Source organism: Blennius ocellaris, assembly GCF_963422515.1.
Source record: "Blennius ocellaris genome assembly, chromosome: 10".
NCBI classification, from domain to species: domain Eukaryota; kingdom Metazoa; phylum Chordata; class Actinopteri; order Blenniiformes; family Blenniidae; genus Blennius; species Blennius ocellaris.
Window position 1 is genome coordinate 15,374,955 of NC_137659.1, and position 22,188 is coordinate 15,397,142.

The 22,188-nt window shown below is 42.3% G+C and overlaps 1 protein-coding gene across 1 annotated transcript; it reads right to left on the reverse strand.

Annotated features, from left to right (window-relative positions):
- Positions 1-5,454: 5,454 nt before the first annotated feature.
- LOC308135717 (prohibitin-2-like) lies at positions 5,455-20,886 on the reverse strand. The gene is made up of 10 exons (XM_080503811.1): positions 20,827-20,886; positions 19,935-20,064; positions 17,697-17,781; positions 17,326-17,405; positions 16,232-16,416; positions 16,009-16,138; positions 13,413-13,516; positions 12,086-12,163; positions 8,664-8,740; positions 5,455-6,761 (listed from the first exon to the last, which is right to left on the reverse strand). The coding sequence occupies exons 1-10, from the start codon at positions 20,845-20,847 to the stop codon at positions 6,743-6,745; spliced, it is 909 nt and encodes a 302-aa protein (XP_080359937.1). The 5' UTR covers positions 20,848-20,886; the 3' UTR covers positions 5,455-6,742.
- Between the last annotated feature and the right edge of the window lie 1,302 nt (positions 20,887-22,188).

Below are 22,188 nucleotides of genomic sequence, written 5' to 3' on the forward strand. Positions count from 1 at the left end.
ACAACTGAGGCCCAGAGACAAGGATCAAAATGGGAAGTCGGCATATGTGATAAAGGCTGGTGTCCCTAAACTGGGACGCCATCTCCTAATGGTCCCTGCTGACCTTCGCTGCATGAGGGAGCAGGAGGAAGAAGCAGGTTAATTAGCTCCATCAGATCAGCAAATGAACAGCGGAGCTCCGATTCAACAGGAGGAGGACATATTGAAGCGGAGAGAGGCAGGAGGACAGAATGGGGACTAACACAGCCTGATTGTGGCGGGTTTCAGGTCCCAGCAGGAGGGACAGAAGATATTGTCACGGTGTGTGGTGACCTTTGACCCCCCCCCCCCCACAACCAACCCCTTTATAATTAAGTGCAATGTTTGGGCTTTTCATTCAAATTCGAGCATTGCGTTGTCATACAATGGAGAGTAATAAAGCTGATTTATTGTATTATTTGTTCGTAGAAACACTGTACTATTATCTCACAACTGGTGGTTTTATTGTTTAATATCTGACACTCGACTTCCAGATTCGGTGTCTCAGTATAGATAATCTTTAAGATTAAGTCATGTTAGTTATCTGATATTTTTAATCACACACAGTATCAATGAGCCGAAATACTCCATCAATACCCTTTTTTCTATAAAAAAAAAAAAAAAGGGGGGGGGGGGGGCGTGGAAATAAGGGAGCTGGTAGCAGAGATCAGTCAGTGGAGACCGCAAAGGCCTCTGGGAAGCTGAATCTCCTTCACGCCCAGCAAACATCGTCGTCACCAGTACAACACGTCCTGGCAGTTCATTGGGATATTTTCCCCCCGCGTTGCATATTAATCTGATTTAAAAAAAGCATGTGAGTATCGTGAATGTGACGCCATAGAGATGATGAAAGGAGTGCCAGAAGAACTGGTTTTATTTGCTTACTCTTCCCAACAACCGTGCAAAAACACAGAGGATGCAAAACACTCCACTCAGTTTAAGGTCAACAGATACGATACTGATCGTCAGGGTTTTGCCTCATTCACATAAGAGAACAAGAACAGCTTGATTACAGGTCTGTGCTGTTTTAGCGCATTCTACTTCCTCTAGCGTCGCTCCGATCCCGGTTTGACCTTCTACATGTTGACTGTCTTTGTACAAATTGAACATTTATGAAGCGTCTTCAATGCTCCAAGCGAGCCCAGTTGCCTTAAAGGGAAGAACGGGATATTACTGCAGAGTGTGCAAGTGGAGGCAGGTGGATTGGTAACAAAACTTCCAACAATCTTGTATTGCCAGGAGAATGAATCTGACTGATTGTGTTTACTATTATCAAAAAAAAAAAAAAAAAAAAAAAACTGTTTCCATATCGCATCAGCAATGATGACCTCTTGTCTTTTAGGAGTCACCAGCCTGCTGAGATCTCACCTCGTAATTAAAGGCATTTTATTATCGTTCTGCACATTATTCACTGGGAATGTGAGCAGATAAACATGTTAGTTGTGACTGCATGGACTGGTGCAAGGATACAAGCATGGACCACAAATAGCCTTGGTGTAAACCGTGTGTGTGTGTGTGTGTGTGTGTGTGTGTGTGTGTGTGCACACATCATTGTGCCTCTAGAAGCAGATGCATTTATGATAGACAGAAAACAGAGAATCAAAGTGCAGGGTTGATACAAGTGTTGTTGGTCTTTTATGTCTCTTAAGTATAATTAAAATGATTATAGTGAGATGAAGCCATCATTCCAATGTAAAGGATAATAAATAGATAATAGTCTGTGTAGTGAAAAAAAAAAACTTCACGTGTTACAGGTCAGAAACGTTCACGGCAGCCATTAATCTCCTCTATGTGGTGAGCGCCCTCTGCTGGTTGTGCCGCTGCACTTCAGCGTGCTGACAGCACTGCAGAGAGAAGTGCAGCTCTCCTCTCCTCTCCTCTCCGACACCCAGCGGACCTGCTGCCTCCACCCAGCAGCGGCGCAGCACCGGCAGCGGGTCGTCATGGCGACCGGTCACCACAGTGTGAGGTCAGTGTTTCCATGACGACGGAACAGATGAACGGTAATCCGTCCTTGTTTTTGCACCGTGGAAACAGGATGGGCGGGGGGGAGGAGGAGGAGGAGGAGGGGATGGGGGGTGAGCATGTGTTAGCATGTGTGTGATCTCTCTCTCTCTCTCTCTCTCTCTCTCTCTCTCTCTCTCTCTCTCTCTCTCTCTCTGCAGCCTCACCCCCCCCCCCCCCCCCCCCCCCCCTACTAATAGCGAATTTGCAATCATGCACTGCAGATCAGGCAGGAGCCAGCGGAAGATTAGAAGGCGCTGGTGATGATCTGGCACAAAAGAAGAAAAAAAGAAACGAGGTCGCTGCAACTCTGAGCAGCGGTGCTGCAGGAGGGAGCGCGAGAGCCGCTGCAGCGCAGCGCGAGACATTAAGGACACGAGGAGGAGGGAGGACACGCAGTCTTGTAAACACACTGTGGCTTCAGTCCAACCACCTGGACTTGACGTGTATTTCTGGGGTTCGAGGTTAAATTGACTAGATATTCCATTAAAATTAGCTTTTTTTCCCCCAAATCAATAGAAGTGCGAATGTTATGCAGAGGAAGTGGCAGTTCCCCGTGTTCTCCACTAGGTGCTACGAAAGAGTCACAGTTTCCTGATGCCGCCTTTTAAAATTGATGACGTGACCCATGAGAAAATGTGCTAATCAGGTTACAGGATTTATTCTTATAAATCAGGGCAACGCTCTGCGTGGGTCAGCTGCAGTTCGACAAGAAAAGAAAGGAAAAAAAACCCACTTTGAAGGTCATGTTAAAGTCAACAACTTGCAGCGAGCTGCAGCAGAGACATGGGGGTGGGGGGGGAGCCTGATTAATCTGCTGCAGTGAGGTCATGCCTGGAAAGAGTGGCGCATATGGAGGAGTCAGTGCAGCTTCCTCAAGCAGCTTTTCTTGCATGAAAGTAAACAAATGTACTGCTTGTCTCGTTGCGAACTGCAGTTGCTGCACACCGACTCCAGCAGTACATTAATCATCATCACCGGACCCCCCCCCCCCTCCCCCTGTTTAAAAGTACCTTCTTCCTCCTCCTCCTCCTCCTCCTCTTCATCTCTGTTCCTCTGGAGCATCTTTCAAAATGCTGCACAGGCTGGTGATTGGCTGGCTGACAGGCTGGCTTGTGAGGTGTGAGGGGGCGGGGAGCTGCAGCCAATCTCCTCCTGCATCCATCTCCCAGCCCCTTTTCTTTTTTTTGTTTTTTTTCTTCCCTCAAGCCTGCATGAATATTCACCCATCTCTAACACAACCTCCTCCTCCTCCTTCTCCCTCCTCCCATGCTCACCAAATTAAAAAAAAAAAAAAAAAATCCCCTGTGAGATTTAAATCTGCGCCCTGCTTCCCTCTCCACCTCCTTCCTCTTTCTTATGTAGAAGAACAGCAGCCTCTCACAACATGGAGGGACGGCAGCTTGCTTTGTGTCACTCACACAATGGATTCTTAACCCCCCCCCCCACACACACACACACACTTCCCCCTTGTCCCCCCCCCCCTCCTCTGCAGAGTTTGGGTTGCAGTGCAGCAGTTGGACCTGAACTGCAGCTTCTCTTTGCTCACAGTTTGGGCTATAAATAACTCGGCAGCCATCTTATCTCTTCTTTCCTGCTCGGTGTTTGCAGTTGTGGCGACACAGAGGGGGGGAAAAACAGAGGAGGGGAAGCACGGTGGGGACAGAAATGATGTTGGCCAACGGGCCTCAAATCTTTAGTGGCATGATTCCATTTAGAGGCCAAACAAGCTTAATGTTGGTTATGGAGTCAGTGTTGGTGGACGGTGTTACAGACGTGGTGGTGAGCAATTAAATCCATCACACCGGGTGCTTCATTTCACACCCTCCTCCAACATCCCTGCAGTCGGGGCTTCATAGCGTTCCTTCAGGAACTTGCAACACTTTGCACCCTCAAGGCCGACTTGATATTTTGTTCCTGCATCTGTGACCCTGGAATCGATCCCGGATCCTGCCGTCATTCATCACAGTATTTTTTGGGAGAGGGGGGGGGTGCATTTGTATAAATTGGGGAGTCTTTCTCAACTTTCCCGCTGTAGTGCAGATGGTCAGGCTGGGCAGCCTCTCTCACAATGAGCAGCAGCTGTCGCTCTTCCAGCTCCAGAGTCTGGAAACATGGTCAGCGATCAGAGGGCCACTTTTGAAAATGGAAACCCGTTTGTCCGCTGCAGCCTTCTGTCCACGTCCAGCCTCCAATTGTCTCTCAACACAACCCCCGGGCCGCTAAAATGGTAAACGTGAGCACTGTCGGATTTAAACCCTCAGAAAATCAACAAGGGGGGGGGGTAAAAATAAATAAAAAGAAAAGTTTGAGCGTTAAAGAGGGCGTCTGAATGAAACACAGGTCTGGGAGCGAGGACTGGTTGTACCGACGACGTTGCATCACATGACCTCAGGTCTGCAGGACTGTTTGCCCTCGGTCACGTACAAACATGAAGACATTTTGAGAGAACTATGTTGTCCCCGATCTAAAAACAAACAAAAAAAAAACAACAAAAAAGCATCCAGTAAGTACATCAACTTTAATATTCATGGGTTGAGAGCAAACTCTGTTCTAGCTCCCCCAACACTTGTTTTAGAATTAAGTTTTATATTTTTCACCTTTAACGCTTCGACAGACGCTGCACCGCTGCAGCACAGCGTGGCGTGGAAGCAGCAGCATTGCTTCTTGTGAATCAGACATGTTAGGATGAATATTAATAAGGTGCCGTGTCGGCTTCCAGATCAACCAGGAAAAAAAAAAAAATAGCGCGTCATACATTTATATACAAGAATTGTCAAGGTCGTGTGTAAAATGCAAATAATAAATTCAATATGTTGATGAATCCTACTATAGTAGGATCTTGACAGCTAAATATTTACCCCAATATAAACATGAAGCTTATGATTATTCTCTATTACACTTTCTTCCTTTTCTTTTTCTTTTCAGCCATTAACAAAAACAGTTACATAACCTGATCATAGATAAATCAGCTATTCACAGATAAGAAAACGTGATGTTATAAGACCCTGATGGCCAGCCTTTACCGCCTCCCTTTGCAAGTTTAGAAACTAGTTGAAGAACTATCAGCAGTATTTCAGTGTGTTTATAGAATTCACAAACCCCAGGACGTGGATCATGTCAATAGACTTTCCTCAGGAAGCCACAATTTGTAGTTAAAATAAAAATGGAGTTCAGACATTGTTTCTCTCGGGTTTAAGCAACATTAACTTTGCTGCAGCTTCTCAAGGTCACCAGATACTCAGTTGACTCCACTGGTTACGTTCACTCCCTGACCCATTTTAAAATGGCTCTTTCGTGGTAAAGCGAAATACAAACGACCAAATCAGTGAAGGGTGCAGGTTTGTGTATAAATCGTATAGTATTGCTGATCTGGTGAATAAACTTTGATTAACCTCAGACTCAGTTAACAGGAATAAACCTCTTCATGTGTCCTGTTGCCTTCCACAAAATCCCAATTTTTTTATTTGATACAACTTGTATTTTAGTCATAACATCCAAGCCAGTCCTCTACAATCAGCTGCGAATACAAAAAAGCCCCTCCATTGTGTTGTGCAAAGCAATACACAGACAAATACTAGCAGGCATTAACAAATGTGACTCAAGGTTTTAAGGCTTTACGCCACGAAAAGCTTACTGAAGTGTTACAAAAGGCTAAAGCTCTGCAACCTGCCGACACGCCTGAACTCACCCAGATCCATTGAACTGTGACCCACAATCCCCAGATCTCACCTGTTCCGCCACAAACCGGAGTCACTCCAGCTTCACCAAGTTGACGGGACAGAAACATCAGAGAAGTGGTTGACGGTTGATTGACCGACAACTGTGGCAAGTGGTTAATGACATTTCAACTTCAGCCAGTTAAGCTTTTGGAAAAAACTGATTTAGGTCCTTCAGACAAGCCCGAAAAAAAAAAAAGCGTTTGAGCAGAAGACATGGCGGATGAGACGGAGCAAAGTCATACAATAATGTGAGGAAACGTTTAATTCACTGATCTAATCTTTTAGCCACTCTTGCCTCAGACTCATCCTTTGATTAAGTTCTTTTAATGGGCGAAAGAAAACCCCAGTGTATTGTAACCATGAACACGTTTATTTAAATCACATTATCTTTCTGCTTAGAAAGCAACAAACTGCAACATGCTCTGTAAAATAAGATTCACAAATTAATGTGTAATGTATTAATTATAGTATGATGTCGAGTCTAATACATGTGAAGACAAATATATATAAAAAAAAAATCAATCATCGTCACATCAGCCGGCAGCTCCAACAAAGTTTTTATTAGTTTGAGAAGCTACAGGCAGTGAACAGTTCGTATTAATGTGAGCTTTGAGCCTGTTTGGAGGTGGTATGAAGGCAAACGCTTCCATTGCTGTAAAGATGGTCTCGATTCTGAACAAGTGATCGATGAGTGAAACATCCTGTAAGAATAATCGGTCAGTGACAGACGGACGTCCCTCAGATCAGGTCTGTACCCTCTAATCTCAATGGTTCAATCACACCGTCTTCCTATTCTACCAAATTGCTCTTGAATCAGCTCGGCGTTAAATAAAACATATTGAAGTCAGTTTTGGTGGATTCGTCAACTTAACCGATCCACAGGTGAACCTGGTGTTCAGAGCCGGTTGGAGAGTTGAAAAGTGAATGAGCTGGGTGAAGATCAGGAGGGTTTCTTTCCGCAGGAGGAATGACAACAGCTGGAAGGGGAGGGGGACTTCTTACTTCTTGAATGACATGCTGAAAGGAAAACATGAAAGTATTACATGAGAGCGAGCCACAATAAATGTTAAATTCAATTAGTCAGTGTTTAAGTTGAATATGAGGGCAAGAGAGACATTTAGTCCGGCTCCACCAAGTGGAAGAATGTTCCAGTAACTGTTCATGAGGTGCAGGTCGAGAAAAATGGAAACAAAATATTTCCCAAAACATCCCGTCAAGTAATTTCAGCTTCGCTTCACGGCAAAACGACGGCTGCCTTCAGCAAGAGGGAAACTTTACCCGACTAGAATAAGACCTGCAACGTGCCGTACCGGTGTGAACATAACCGGTGGATTTTCCTGGAACTGGGTCTGGGGGGGAAAAAGTGGGTCATCTTATCTTTGTCCAACATTCAGCTCCTGGCATTACGCCAGGTTCTACATATGAAGAGTGTGGGGACCCGAGGCGCCTCGCTGAGCAGATAGCGGTGAATAGGTGAACACGCCATGTGGTGACGAGTGGAGCTGGGAGGTTGTTGTAAAGCCGTTCCAGAGGCTTTAAAACGCTGCAGCTCTAAAGCTTGTGATGGAAGCGAGGGTGGATGATGCGTACTGGAGGAGGCAGAACGCTGCATGTGTGCAACAGGAAAACTCCTCAGGAGCACAGCGGACTACTACTGTTAAACCTGTGTGTAGTTCCGTGTTCAATTTTAAGTACTTTATGGTGAAAAGAAAATTCATGTCTCACTTTTAAACCTATACAGTATTTAGAGTTTTCATTTCTATGCATTGGAATAATAGAGCAGAGAGCACTTTACCTCTAAAAGAGAAAGTAACGACTGAATCGGCACAAACAGTTTGTTTTCCATTTTCAAAATTCCAAAACAATATATACATTTAGGCTATTTCGTGCTCTAAGTCCGGGTCACCAGCACTGTGATCATGTGATCATGCTTAATGTAGTCCAAAGTCAATTGTTTTATATGACTAGAGCTTAATGTTTCATTACAGTCATTTATTAGTTCCCGTTATCAACGGTGCTCTTGCTGCAGCTATCTTGGTCAGGCCTCCCGGTGAGCGCAATGGGATTAACCTGATTAAATAATGGCTTTAAAAAAAACAAAACAAACCGAAGTGATCTGCAGCTACGGAGGCCTCCACGAGGCGTTACAGGGATTCGCAGTTTCAGTAACGGCATCGTTGATGTCAAACAGAAGAAACCAGCTCAACTTCTAATCAAATCTGTGTTTTCCTTCCCCGTTTCCCATCCATATCAAGTCAAAGGTGATTAAGTGCAAACATCAGAACCAAGTATTAGTAAGGTGGTTTCTGCTCAAATTCAACAGTCTGAAAATCCATTTGTGCAGGATTATCCTTACAGGCAGCAGATTAATTAGTTCCTATACTTCCAATTAATTTAACTCGTCGTCTTGGATGAAATGTAACAATAGTCCAGACGAAACCCTGAGAGAGACGCTAGTTCACAGGAGAAAATAAAAACAAATTAAGCAAACATCCAAAAATATAAGTTATTAGAGTTCTACAAGTCAGAGCCGGGCTGAGGAGTGGGAGATGATTGTGTGTTTAATGGAGCCTATTTGTCTGTACCGTCTTTTTCCAGGTCTTAGTCCTCAGCTGCATGAACACCCGCTTACTTTCTGCTGCTTGAACTTTTAATAGAACAGCTTTTTTTTTTTATTTTTTATGTCATGCTACTGTAATCCGTACAACTGAATTAGCCGGGCATTGCACTGAGCTGCTGCGTCCATGTTGCCACACCAATACGACGTTGCACACACGTGTTTTTTGGACTTTGTCTTGTGACCTAGTTTAATGCCCAACAATCCGCGGTTTACTTTACAAGTGGAGGGAAATATTTCAGGGGGGGAAAAGTCTCACTGGATTTTGGTCAAAGGTGAAATAACCACAGCGTGTGACTCACTTGAAGCTTTCACTGTCCTGCAGGTTGAGCACCAGGCTGTCGGCATTCAGATAAACTTTGTTTTGGGACTGCGCCACCTGCAGGTCAAACAGAGAGAGAGATTGAGTGGAGAGAAAGCACAGGTGGAACGTTTCACGGCGTGCGGGGAGCTGCCGCCGCCGAGCACAATGAGGACATTGTCGGAGCTTCAACACTGAGCTGATTCACGGCGGGGCGAGAGCCGGCGTGCGTCCATGTAGGAAAGGCTGAACATCACCAGCAGAGCGCCGGGTTCCAGTGACGTGACTGCAGCGTGAGGACGGAGAGCGCTGCACTCAGCTGCGAGGTCACGGCGTCATAAAGCAGGAGCTCAGAGCCCGTTAGTGAATGAATGTAATCAGTGATCCTCCAGCGCAGCTTGGAAACAAATGCACATATTCACATGGGCTCTTGGCTCAACTCGGTATCAACAAACACACTGATGACAATTATGAAGAATTCAGTCTATTCCTACCTCCATGTCTCTACTCCTATTTGAGTAAGACACTTGTGTGTAGATTTTTATGTTTATGAAACACACTGAGCAGGAACTGCGGATGGATTTCAACAAATTTGATGTTCAGTCTAATTTCAACCACAAGACCAAACTGAGGCTCCATCTAAAATTTAACAAAAAAAACACAAGGGACAAGATGTCCAAACGGGTGGGTATTGTGCTGCAATACAACCAAGAGTCATTTAATCAACTGGAATGCAGCCGATCACATGACAGAGCTTTGAGTAAGTCAAATTGAAGTGAGGGAATAGGAGCTTCTTGGTGGCATAAAATCATCAAATAATTGGAATTGTGTCACAATGTACCCTGAAGTGTGCGACAACTTCCACTCAAACCAACAGATCGTGATCCGGTGATCCCTGGAATGTTGAATTCTCAAGTCGCCCTCTGACCTGGACTGGCTTGTTTAGATCCATTTTCTCTATGCCACATTTGAATTTGGCCAAAAACACGTGAAACCTGTTGGTTGTGTATCGATTCATGAGACAAATGCTGTAATGCACTGTCCTCAACTTTTGTCCCATGTTAACGATATCAGTAAGGAAATGACGACAAGTCTTTTAAATCCTGCTTCAGTAGAAGTAGACTGCACAAGATCCATTTCAATATTTTGCATGGAGACTGGACATGTACTTTAAATATCCCGATTTGATCTCAAACAGTGTCCAGTGGCAGGTCAGCAGAGCTGATTCTGTTTTAGCCAGAGGAGAGACAGACTACAGTGACGCTCCTGATGTGATTACAGAGCGACATTGAGTGACGGCTGCAGCTTGCTGGAGAGTCCTTATAAGCAGCTTGAAGCATTTGGCTGCTCTTTGTACAGAGTTTCTAGTGAGTGAGGTCTTGCACCACCAGCTTTTAGAGCTCTGTTAAGCAATCATTGATACATTTGGGGTTGAGCAATATTTAAACAGCGATAATATTCAGTGAGAGTCAGGTGGATGCAAATTTAGAACAGTACGGGTTTCTGCAGTGATGAACTTCAGAGAATGTTTATGCATCGGCAGTCAGAAGCAAACGGGGATACATGAACATGTTTTCTATAGCAGCTGTATAAATATGTTATTCTGACTTCAGCTAAATTCAGGTCCGATATCTTCTCAGGTATGGTGAGTTTCCTGGAAAGTAAAGGTCACAGGGTCGATGAAGGGACACAAGCATGAATGAGACCCGTCACTACTGCTACTGGTTCACCTTCAGCAGGTCAGCAGCAGATCGGTACTGAAGCTCAGTTCATGCCGACGAATGTCAAGAGTAAGAAAATAACCTTGAATATGAACCATTTTCTACAAATAGATTACATTTTGTGGTGCCTCAATGAACATTATGACTTTCATGAAATGTTTAAACCAGGAAGAAAGAAATGAGGGTGGATAACGCCTCTGATTCATGCTGTACAGTGTAATTCATGTTCCTTTTGCGCCATCTAGTGGACAGTCGTACTGTTTTTCTGTTGTCATGCAGGATTCACTTTCAAGAGTTTAAAATGGAGCGTTGAAGATATTCTGGCTTTCAGGCCAGAGCTCAGTGTCTGATATTGTTGCCGTGCTTGATGTTGGGGTAGAAATTCTCACTGATGAGTCCTCAACACTCGAATCTCTGAAGCGACAAATGTCTACATGTTTCATTCACATTTTACTCTTTGCTCCTAGTTTGTTCTTGATGCAATGTGGCAGCGTCTGTAGATTACTTAACTGCACAGCTGTGTGTGTGTTGAGGTTCCCAAATGACCAAAAATTACAATTAATACGAGTAAAAGTAAATAGGATCACAAAGTGGCAGACAAATTGAAAATATACCAGATGGCCATCATACAAGTGCTTGTATTTGTGAATCGTTCGACTTTCCAAAGCTGCTTGAATTTCTATGCAAAAACAAAAATAAAAGGAATTTAAAAGGAATGCATCTTTTTAAGTTAATACAGGCTAACTAATGAGAAGTTTGTCCTGATCACAGTAAAGAGTATAAAAAAGATTGTGTTAGTTCTCTACTATTGTAGCGTCACACTGATATTTCTAGGAAGTGAAGCAAAGTATTTGCTCACAACACACCAATCCTTCATGAGTCATGCAGCACCATCTTTTACACTCAGCTGACCCGAGGCTAAATCCCAACCCTCTGTTACTGTTGCCGACTGACAAGCCATCACAGCCGACTGCATGTTTACGTGGCAGATGTCGGTATAGAAGCGACACCGTAATGAGCGATAGACCGCGCTCAGGGTTTTGCCAGCCATGTTAGTTGATTAGCTTTGGTGATATTAGTGTTCATCAGATCAGCTGGAGCGTTACATTAATCATTGCTGCAAGCAGGAAGAGATTGATAATATACGAGTACATTGCTAATATTATACAAGACATTGTCTCGTCGCATTAGATCTGTGTGGTCTGCTGCGCAGCTTAAACCACAGGAGACATTTGTCCATGTAAGTGTTTATTTTTGGAACTGGGATGAAGGGAATCTTGTTTCCCTGTTGCACGAGCACATCGTTTGACTGATTTCGCATCTTAAATGACTTAAACAGCCCAGAAAATAACAAGCGTCTCCAGCGAGCTGAAAATGTTTGACCTTGTTCGGGGAGTCGGTAGTTGAATGCCATCGGCTGGTTGGTTGGCCTTCAGAGGCAGGGCTTAGGGTCACATTTAGAATTAATCCAAGAGACTAAAATAAAGTGAATATTTAAAACAAAAAAAAATGAAATGTTTGTAATCAACAGCAGCTTTTGTTTCCCTCAGTGTGTGTGTACATCTTGGCCCAGTATTGTATTAAGGACAGCCGCCTTTTATACATCTACACGTATCTATAGCAGCTGCAGGAAAACTTAAGGCAATCCATATCACAATAAATGTTTTTAAAAAAAAACATTAACAAAGTGTTCATGTCTTACAGTCTTGGCGATGTTCTGCGCTGCTCGGATCTTCCTGAGTTTCAGGTAGCCTGGATTCTTCGTCACGGCCTCGCCCAGCTGAGACAAACAGACACACAAGTTAGTGTATTCACAGGAGAATACAGTTACACACCTACAAAAGAGGAGTGCAGGTTGTTGGCCTGAGGCTGCTGAGCAGCAGGCCCAGCCGGTCTCTCAAAGGAGAAACAAAACGGATGGCGAGGAGGATCAAGGCTGCGGGCGTGTCACGGCCCGGCTCCAGCATTTCTCACACACACGTCGACGTGCAGACTAAATAATTACTGCATACTTGGATGAAGTGTTTGTTTAAGTACCGTTTGTTTCTTGGTGCAATTACGAGGCAAGGCCGAGATGGTTCACGTTGGGACAGGAATGTATCCGAAGCCAATGCTCTGGGGTGGTTTTAAAAGTTAATGAAGTTGATAACCAGATAAAGCACAGCACCGCATTCAGGACAAACAACCTCCGATAATATACGTGGCCAGCGCTCGGTTCAGAAATGTCCACGTTTCAGGTTTGTCCTCGTCAGAAAAGCTTCAGCAGGCAGATCAGTCACAGAAAAGTAAACTGTTGCTAAACAGGTACAGCAACCCAGCGGCGATTACTTTAAGCCGCCACCACAGGCATCCACACCTAATAGTTAAAAATAAAGATAATGTTCTCCTTCCCTTCACTGAACTCTCCATTAAGAGTAGTTGTTTTTTTTATCCTGCGGTGACGTCTCATGTCCACTCCTGTGAGGCAGGGCTTCTCAACTGGGACTCACATTTTCCACATGGTCACCCACTTTTTTTATTTTTAGAAATCAAATATTTTTCAAGAATGTATGTTAAAAAAACAAACATTTTTTATACATTTTTCTGTGCAACATGCCGTTCAGACTCAATTAAACTGAGGACCACTACAACTGCATGTCCACAAGTGAAATAAATCAAGTGCACAAAATGAGGCAAAAGAAACTAGATGTATTCACTGTGTTCAGAAAATATTAATAGGAAACTGAGGAGGACCATGACATAAAAAGTTTTCAGCTAACCAGGTCATTTGTTGGACTTAATGAGACTATTGGACATGTGCTTCGCTCTCGATAAAGTCTGGGGTGACGGGAGACACAGCTCCTCCCCGATCACACTCAGTTTCTGAATGACGCTTCAGTTTTTATTTAATTTAATTTAAATATGACAAGGTATTGTCTGTGTATGCATTATTTATTTATATTTTAAGTTATAAGGAAACCCCAACATAAAAATAACCGCAGAGCTTCAAATGTAGGAAACGGAATCATACTGAGGATCCACCAGCTCACCATTTTTGCAGCCTGAGCTTCTCCTTCAGCCTGGATGATCTTCTGTCTCTGATCCTGTTTGGCTTTCTCCACATAAAACTGGGCTCGCTGCGCCTCCTGCTGGGCTGGAGAAACAAGCACACAACACTGAAACCATGCCATTCACCCTACTATTGAATAAGATAAGACGTTCAATATTGGTTTCTACACATTTTTTTATAGATAGGCGCTAAAGAAAAGGAGTGGTACATTTAATAATTCACAGAAAAGCCTTTTCACTTCCCTTTTTCCCCCCATTATTTGTAACTGGTCAAAGTGCCAGGTTGGGAAGCATTTTAATTCTCCCACCTGTGTTTTTGATACTGCAACACCAATAAAAATGTGTTGATAAAAATATCTGGGCGCGGGAAATTTCCCTGGAGCTGTGCTCCGCTCACGCCGTATCTACAGCTGCCGTTTACTGGAACTAGCCAACCTACTGCCAGACACTGGTGAAGGGGGGAAATGTGCTTCATCATTACAGTCTAAAGGAACACTGCTGAACATCCAGTGGAAAAAATGTGGGCTTGGTTGTCTTGTTCAGTTCCACTTTGACTGGATGAATTCAGGGATTGAACCACTAACCTTAGGGTTTGAGGGTTAATCTATACGGAGCAACAGTCCAGATACACAAAGTGTGAGAAGATATGAAGAGTCGGCAAGACTGGAAAATGCGTCTGCCTTTCCTTTGTTACATTCATTGTCTAAATAATAAAGTATCTTCAGTCTTTGGACTTTGAGTATTTTCAATTATTTCACCATTTAAAGAACAATCAGATAAACATACACCTCAAATAGACGTTAAACATCTCCTAGAACTTCTTTTGAGGTAGAATTTATATGATTCGAGCATCATCACGCTAACTTTTTTTTGATTCTTTACTTTTCTCGAAAGACAACTAAATACTTTTTGAACGAGACTCTTCAGGAGAAAATGATAGGGTGAATCTTTTAAGTTTGCTGAACATCATGTCCACATTTTAATTTAACAGGTTTGGCCTTCTACTCACAACATAAGATAATAAAATAATAAATAGTAGAGCTCAACACAAGCAAAAGACAGAAGTTGTGAAAAATATTCTGTCTCAATAGGTTTAATTATGGCTACAAAAGCTTTGTGTACCGAGCTACTTCCAAGGCTCCTCCTGGATCCTGTCACATGCTTAGTGCATTAATTGATTATTGGCCAACATTCACACTGGAATTGGTTGAACTTTCTACGTAAATAAAATGTGTTAACATACATATATTGGACTCTAAGGGCTCGTTGAATTCAGAATGTGAACAATGCTGTGAAATGGGCGCTTTCATTATCAATGTATTATTTAAGTGACCTGTGACACAAGTGCTACAGATAGAAAGGGTCAAAGGGATAAACACAAATATGTCTTCGATCTCAATGAGTAGAAAATCAACCTAGCTAATAAATTGAGCGCAACAGATGAATGGATGCACACAGATATTGCAGGGTTTGCAACAATTACCCCAAGTATAGTTATTTTTGAAACCAACAATAAAAATTTAACACTTTTTGGGGGGGAGGGATTCCTAAATTCAGTACATAACATCTTAAGAATTTCATACTTTTTTCTAACCTTTTACAATGTGCTATTTGTGAAAAGCAAATGAAGTTGACGTAAATTAGCAAGAAGCTTTCAATATTGTAGATGCATTAAGCAAGACTCCTTTCCCCCCCAAAAAATTCTCATTTAAAAACTAATTTTAAGATTAAAAGTCTGGAAATAAAAGGATAAAAACATTTTAGTACAAGGATTGTTTGGGAGATCATATAACTGTTGCCACCCCTAAATGCATCGATAATTAGTTTTCATTCAGAAAAGTCAATCAATCAAAATATTGTAATAAGTTTCATCCGATCTGAGGAACAAAATGCTCAAAAGTCACACTTCATTTATCTTGCAGTATCAGCATGAGCGCGTCTGGCTGAAGACCACGATTTTAAATCTTCAGAAAAAGAAATTATTGAATCTAGTTGATCATTTGTGTGTGGGTGTCTATACGTTTCCAGTAAAATTCTAAGCACTCTTTACTGGGTGCGAGTAAACATCCCCATTCATGACCAGTAGTCAATTATAAATTAACTACCGAAGAAGAACTTAGCTCAGACCTGCTCCTCAAAACGCAGCACATCGATGCATTCAACTTTAAATCAATGTGTTTCAATCGTGGAGCGGCTGGGAAAGGCACACTGACACTTTCCCTCTTGCCATCTGCTTCGTTTACGTACCTCGTAATACTTTATTTTTGAGTGGACCAGTCGATACACATTAATCCAGGGTCTTAAAAATCACATCTCCCCCAGAATGAAAGTAAACACTGAACCCACATTCTTACTGTCAGATTTTCACAATAGAAGCTCCATCTTAATAGTCGATAAAAGACAATGGTTGGTTTGTTTATGTGAACAAGTTGGGAGGCGGTGATGTGGATCAAACGGTATCTTCTGTCTTATTGCAAACAACCTTCATTTTTTAAAATAATGATTGACTATATAAAGGTCACATTACCAAGGTCTGGAGGTCCAATACGTCGTTGACTGCAGGACCGACGTACTCACCAACTTGTTTGGCCTCCACAGCGGCCGTGTACTCTCTGCTGAAGCTCAGCTCTGTGATGGCGACGTCGTCCAGGATGATATTGAAGTCTTTGGCCCGCTCAAACAGCTCCCTGCGGATCAGCAGAGAAACCTGCAGAGATAGTCGCGTCAGAGCCTCTTCAGGGGTGACAAGACTTTAAACGTACGCGGGTGCAGTTGTCCCGGCGACGGCCGGAGTTGGTACCTGTGCTCTCTGCGTGATGAGCTGCGAGGCGTTGAACTTTGCCACCACGCTCTTCAGCACCTCGTTGACAATGGAGGGCAGCACGCGCTCGTCGTAGTCCTGCCCCAGCTGCTGGTAGAGGATGGGCAGGTTGGACGCCAGGGGCCGAGAAAGGACCCTCAATGTCAGGCTCACCATCTGAAGGTCTGTGTGTGTTCATTTGAGACGGTTAGAACTGCTTCTCTCGTGACAAAGACCTCCAAAATGCTGCAATGTACCACTTGACCTCCAGCATTAAAACAAGCACCATTCATGAGTACAGTCCCCAAGTCTGGCAAACATTTCTGCATGGAACTGCTCGTTAGATTCAAGGAGTTTTAACAAATAGTATGTGCACAAACGTTGGTGCGTGGGTTAAGAGGATTCTACTTAAAACCCTTAAAAGGTGCGTTTGTGTGCTGAACTCAGCATCTACCTTTTCTGTTCAAGAGTCGGTTGTATACCTACAGTCCCGACCACTCCACACTTTAAGAACAAAAGCTCAACGCTGCATAAATAAACACTTGTCGCAACAGTCCAAGACTAAGTAGGACATTTGTACTGCTGTACTTGGGAAAAGCTTTGCAGAACACGCAAGATGACACAAAAATCAGAGATTCACTGATGAAAACGAGTGAAGAGTCCACAAAAAGAAATTTCCCGACACTCTACTAGAGGTTTTCTATTAATGGCGACTCAAAAAAAAGAACCAAACGTTGTAAGGGGTAAATGTAGAGATTCAAGGGCCATTGAGCAAGTGAGAAATAGCCGTAAAAGAAATACCACTTTTGCATATTTTTGTATTTTCAGTAAAAGTAATGACATTCCTATATTCCTGAAAAAGATCTGATCTTTCAAATCTAATAATTGAGGTTTAAAAGGTCTGGAATTGCAGGTCTTCAATAAAGTTCAAATGTTTTCATAGGATCTGAGGAAGACTTGCGAGTTTGATAAGTCAACTTTAAAAACAAAGCCACTAATTAACAAACTATCTTCATTATTTTGCACATTTTATCTTTCTAAAACCTAAACTGAATGTCACACATTGTTTTGTTACGGAATGGAAAGTGCCTGACCCTTGCTTCCAGTCAGAGAGGAGATTTTCCGGGGTCTGGCTCGGATGTCGTAGATGATGGGGTACTGGAACCATGGTATCCTAGAAAAGCACAATACGCAGTTAGATCATCTGTAAACATCATCCTGTCACGGAAAATAATGAACTTGTGCTTTTACAATGCAGATGGAGAGGTGTGCAACCTTCAGTGACGGGCAATAGAATATATGTAAAACTAATATTTATAAATAAAAACAGTGTTCAAAAACAGTTAAAAAAAACCAACAAAAAACAACAACGAGCAGCCCACCACCATTCAACATTTTGTCTTTAAAACTTGGGTAATGTAGAGGAGCCAACAAGTTTGTACTAATAATGAAAAGCAACTGGCACCTGAAGTGGAGTCCCTCAGCGAGGACGGTGTCCATCTGCATGCCTCCAATCCTGTTGAAAATGATCGCCCTCTGTCCTCCTTCAACTGCACACAGGGGAGACCAACAATATTAACAGCGAGAAATGTCTGGCATTCAAACAGGAGACGGGACACCAAGCACCACTTGTATTTCTGGATATTTAATTATGGCTTACTCTTTTATAGGCACAACAGAAAACGGTTATAAAATGCTTTAAAATGGACTAATCCTATACAACCACCAAGCAAGGCGGTTACATTTCACTGTATTTTGCAGCAGAATGTTTCAGCAAAATTGACTATGTTAAGATTGGAGTAATTGTGTGATCTTGCAAAATTACAGATTGTTTCATCAAGTCTACAAAAAAGCAAAACTATAAATTCAAAGATTATAGCAATATTTTACCAGTTCAGCCCACTCAAGATGAAACTGGACTGTATGTGGGCCCTGAAGGCAAATATTTAGTATTTAATTTGAACATCTCTGTGTGTATATATCATACAAGTTGTTTTTTTTTTTTTAAATAAGTATGTTTCTTCCATAACAGTATTTGGTTTGTTAAATATTAACTGGGCCTACAATTTATCACATAACATACTATCTAGCTGTACAAAACATTAGAATGCACCATATAAGGTCTATTTGTAAAATTTCTAGGTGGTTTATATTTTTATATTATGATTGTATAGTAATAGGAGTTATATGATGAGCAATGGTAGCTGCCCAAATGCTTCACGTACAAAGATGAAAGGTAAACTACAGATGAAAGTCACGCATTAACAACTCAGGAATGGTCTGGATTTGAGGATTGCACGTTTCTAGACAAGTCAACCCAGGAAACAGAGAGAGATCCTGCATATGTTTAGAACCGTTCGTAGTGCAGGCGTCTGCAGTCCGTGACACTTTTCGTAGCATTGGAGTGGCAGCATGAAGCGTCAAGTCACACGATGCCTAAAACAGTGTGGAAAAGTCGGACGAACCAAGAGGCTCTGCAAAGAGGAATGGACAGCCTTGTCCTCGGAGGGTAAAGAGACCATTGATAGTCGTCACCAAATACCACAAAACTTATTGATTTTGAGGGGCAGTAGAAATAATGTATGAGGGTATTTATTCTAAAACTGTGGCATATGGTTGCACATTAGCCTCTATTAATACACGAGTAGAGTGTCAAAACAAGTCAGTCTAATTTTTTTTAAACCAATATTATCTTTCCTCTTTTTTTGTGCGATGCAATTTATGCACTCGGCACGTGCATACTATTAGTTAGAAGTTGGAACTGTGTGTGAAAAGTCAAAGTTATAATTCAACTGCTCAATACAATTTTCAACCATTAATCCAAGCAAAAGGAGTAAAACGCATTTCCTTTGTTAACCGTCAGCAATGGAATCTTACCCGATAAGCTACAGTGTGTCTAGATCTGTCAAAGTGGGGATAATTTGAGGACTCGATATTTTCTCAAGTGTTACTATGAAACGTTTAAGAACCACTAAAAACTTTTTAACACGAACTATCCCATGTCGCAGTCTTTTCTTCGTGTTTGAGGAAGAGCCTGCGATGCTTCACAGAACACTTTGAATGCCCTTGAAATAAAACATTTAAAAGGTTTTACTTAATTATTGGCGCTTTATTTTAATATATAGAAATGTCCACATCTTCCAAGTCTCCAAGGGCATATAAACTTGTGCGTGTACTTGGAAGGCTTTTAGTTCACTTTTGGGGAATATTGAGTCTGATTTGCATCTTTAAAATAATTTTACATTCTTTTTATCTCATTGGTTTTGGCCAAAAACTATTAATACAGCCCAGTGATACGGTCAACATTACACATAGAATACGTGTTCAACAACTGTGTCATGTATGTGAATGAACAACTGCATGTAAAAAATTAAACCTAAAAGCGCTACAACAATATCACCTCGACATTGTTTCTGGTTCATTTCTATCGTGTTCCGTCTTAGTGTTTGTGTCCTCTGGAGGACCAACACATCCACAGCGGTTCCATAGATGGCTGGCTGTGTTCAGGTGTCAGACTTGCAAATTATCCATAGTGGCATTCAGAAAGCAGGCTATTGCCTTCAAGATGATGTGTCTCGTGGTGCCGTTTTAACGTATGCAAACCAAATGCACTGCAAAAACCACCAAATAAGTGATTTGGCACTCCCACCTGCAACAGATCCCAACAAGTACCCTTCAAGGAAAAACTGTGGACTTGACCAACCTGTGTATGTGGCCTCCTTCACACCATAGGCCAAAGCTCCAGCACCGATCAGCAGTTTAAGACCAACACCAGCACCTCGGGGTCCTGATGACATCCTGCCAGCTATCTGCCGCAGCTGCTGCAGAAAACCCTGAAATAAATGCATTTTGATTCGTTAAAGGGGTTTGCATAAACATAACTTTGACATCCGTGCTGGCAGGACGAAGGTTTATACATGTATATAAAAGTCTAGTAGCTCATTAGATGTAATCTGTACATCCAGCCGATCAGAATTTACTTGATGTTGAACATTATTTAATTTCGAATGAAGGAAAACTGACAAAGACATTCATTTTATTGCAATTCCAGCATTCTGTCATTACAGGCCTCTTGGTCGTCTCACTTGCACTTTGTCAGGACATACGAGGTGTTATGTGAAAACCTGAAGGTGCCCAGTGTAACCAGACAATGCCAACTTGAAGAGAATATTCTGGAAGTCTCCAATTTCTTTCTGAATTAATGGAAGAGTGCATGTAGCAGCAAAAAGCTCAAGACGGGGTCAATTAGAAGACGATATCGGACATGCTAGCGCAACACAGTAATTTTATCTTTCATGCAACATTGTTGGTTAAATGTCATTATACGTACACTTGTATAGTCGATTAACACCAAACATACAGCTTATGCGAGTCATACATGACTTAAAGTTAATAAAATATGACTTTTGGGTGACATTCGTTAACTAGCCAACATCACTCCACCGGCCTCACGTGCTGAACTTAACGCCTTGTTAAACATCACCCAGCGACGCTCGAGCAACAGGAAACGCCCGAGCGTTTAAACGAAACGGAGGACAAAGTGTCAAACACACTGAAACTAAAGTTGGAAATGAGACGGGAAAGCCCTCACTTACTCCTGGATCTTTATTCGCCATGCTTGTCCTCAGCCGGGTTAGGAAAGCAAGTGAAGAAGAGACAAGGTCACGGGTGATGACGCACTTCCGTTTCCGCGGGGCACCATGGGAAATGTCGTTCAACGGTGGAACGTTCTGGTGACTGCACGTATGTCGTTTTAATGCGGAGTGATAACCAACATTAACAAAAATAATAAAGCATAAATATTAGCCGAGGAGAAAAGTTACGTTTGAAGCAACTTTCTTTCGCTCCTTTCATAGCTTTGCTCCTTGTTTACCCCCTCTTATCCCACTCTGCCATTTTCTTTCTCACCCAAACATAAGTTTCCACATATTGTCTTTCTCCATCCATTTTTCCTTTTTATTCTTTGCTGCTTAAAGACAATTTCCTCCATTGTGGTCATTGTCCTCACCACGTTATTACTCTGAGAAAGTTTTCCTACTTGCTGGAGTTCATTTATTTCAATTTATCTTTTTTCATTTCAAGACCATTTCTCTTTTTCTTTGATCACACCCCTTCCCCATTAATTGCAGCGCTCTTGACCTCTTGAATACATCTTTCATTTCTCCCCTATAAACTTAAATCCCACCAGTCTCTCACCTTGATGAAGCAACACCGCTCCTGTGCTGCAGGGAGCAGCAGAGATTTACATAGATATGGAGATCAAGGCCTACAGTGGAAATACCGTCGTTTTTCAAGTAAGGGTTGATGCAACAGTTTTCACTGAATTGTGTTGGTCAGTGAACAAAAAAATAAAGCCTTCACTCACATCCATAATCCAACTATGACCAACACAAAGAAAACTGGTAGAAACAATATAGTCATCTTATAGCAGGCGTCGCTGTAATCACACTGGTTTTTCAGTTATAGCATCATGTCCTCCAACTCCAACTCAAGTTTTGTATAAATCATGTTGCATGTAGAAGACAAGAAACATGAGGTAGTTAAAATATAGACAGAAGTAAAATTAGTTGAATTGTATTTTCTTTTACTTCAAGGCCTAAACTTGGCTATGGTGAATTTGATGCATTAAATTGGCAGAATAGCTGAAGGCAAAGGCCTTGCAATCTGAAGGTGATGTCATTCGCACTTACTCACCTCACTTCCTTGTTTGGTTTACAGACAGCCACTCCCCAAACATTTCATGACCACACCACACAGATTATTTAAATTCATAATGTATTTTACCTTGTCTTGTCTAAATAGAGTGCACACACTTTCACATAGGAAGACCATCATTACCACATTTTCTGTTGTATTAATCTCAGTTTTCTTTTTGAGTTACCATGACAGGGGGAAGTCCCATCCTGGAGTGGCAATTGGTGTGACAATGAGCTTGGCAATGCATCAGGGACTCTTTT

Bases quoted from the DNA above. Each gene is read 5' to 3' on its own strand.
- LOC308135717 (XM_080503811.1), bottom strand. From the start codon at position 20,847: ATGGCGAATAAAGATCCAGGA. The intron at 20,065-20,826 runs GTAAGTGAGGGC...CATTTATTTCAG, and splicing joins TGGCGAATAAAGATCCAGGA to GGTTTTCTGCAGCAGCTGCG. The intron at 13,517-16,008 runs GTGAGTACGTCG...TTGTTTCTCCAG, and splicing joins TGTGGAGGCCAAACAAGTTG to CCCAGCAGGAGGCGCAGCGA.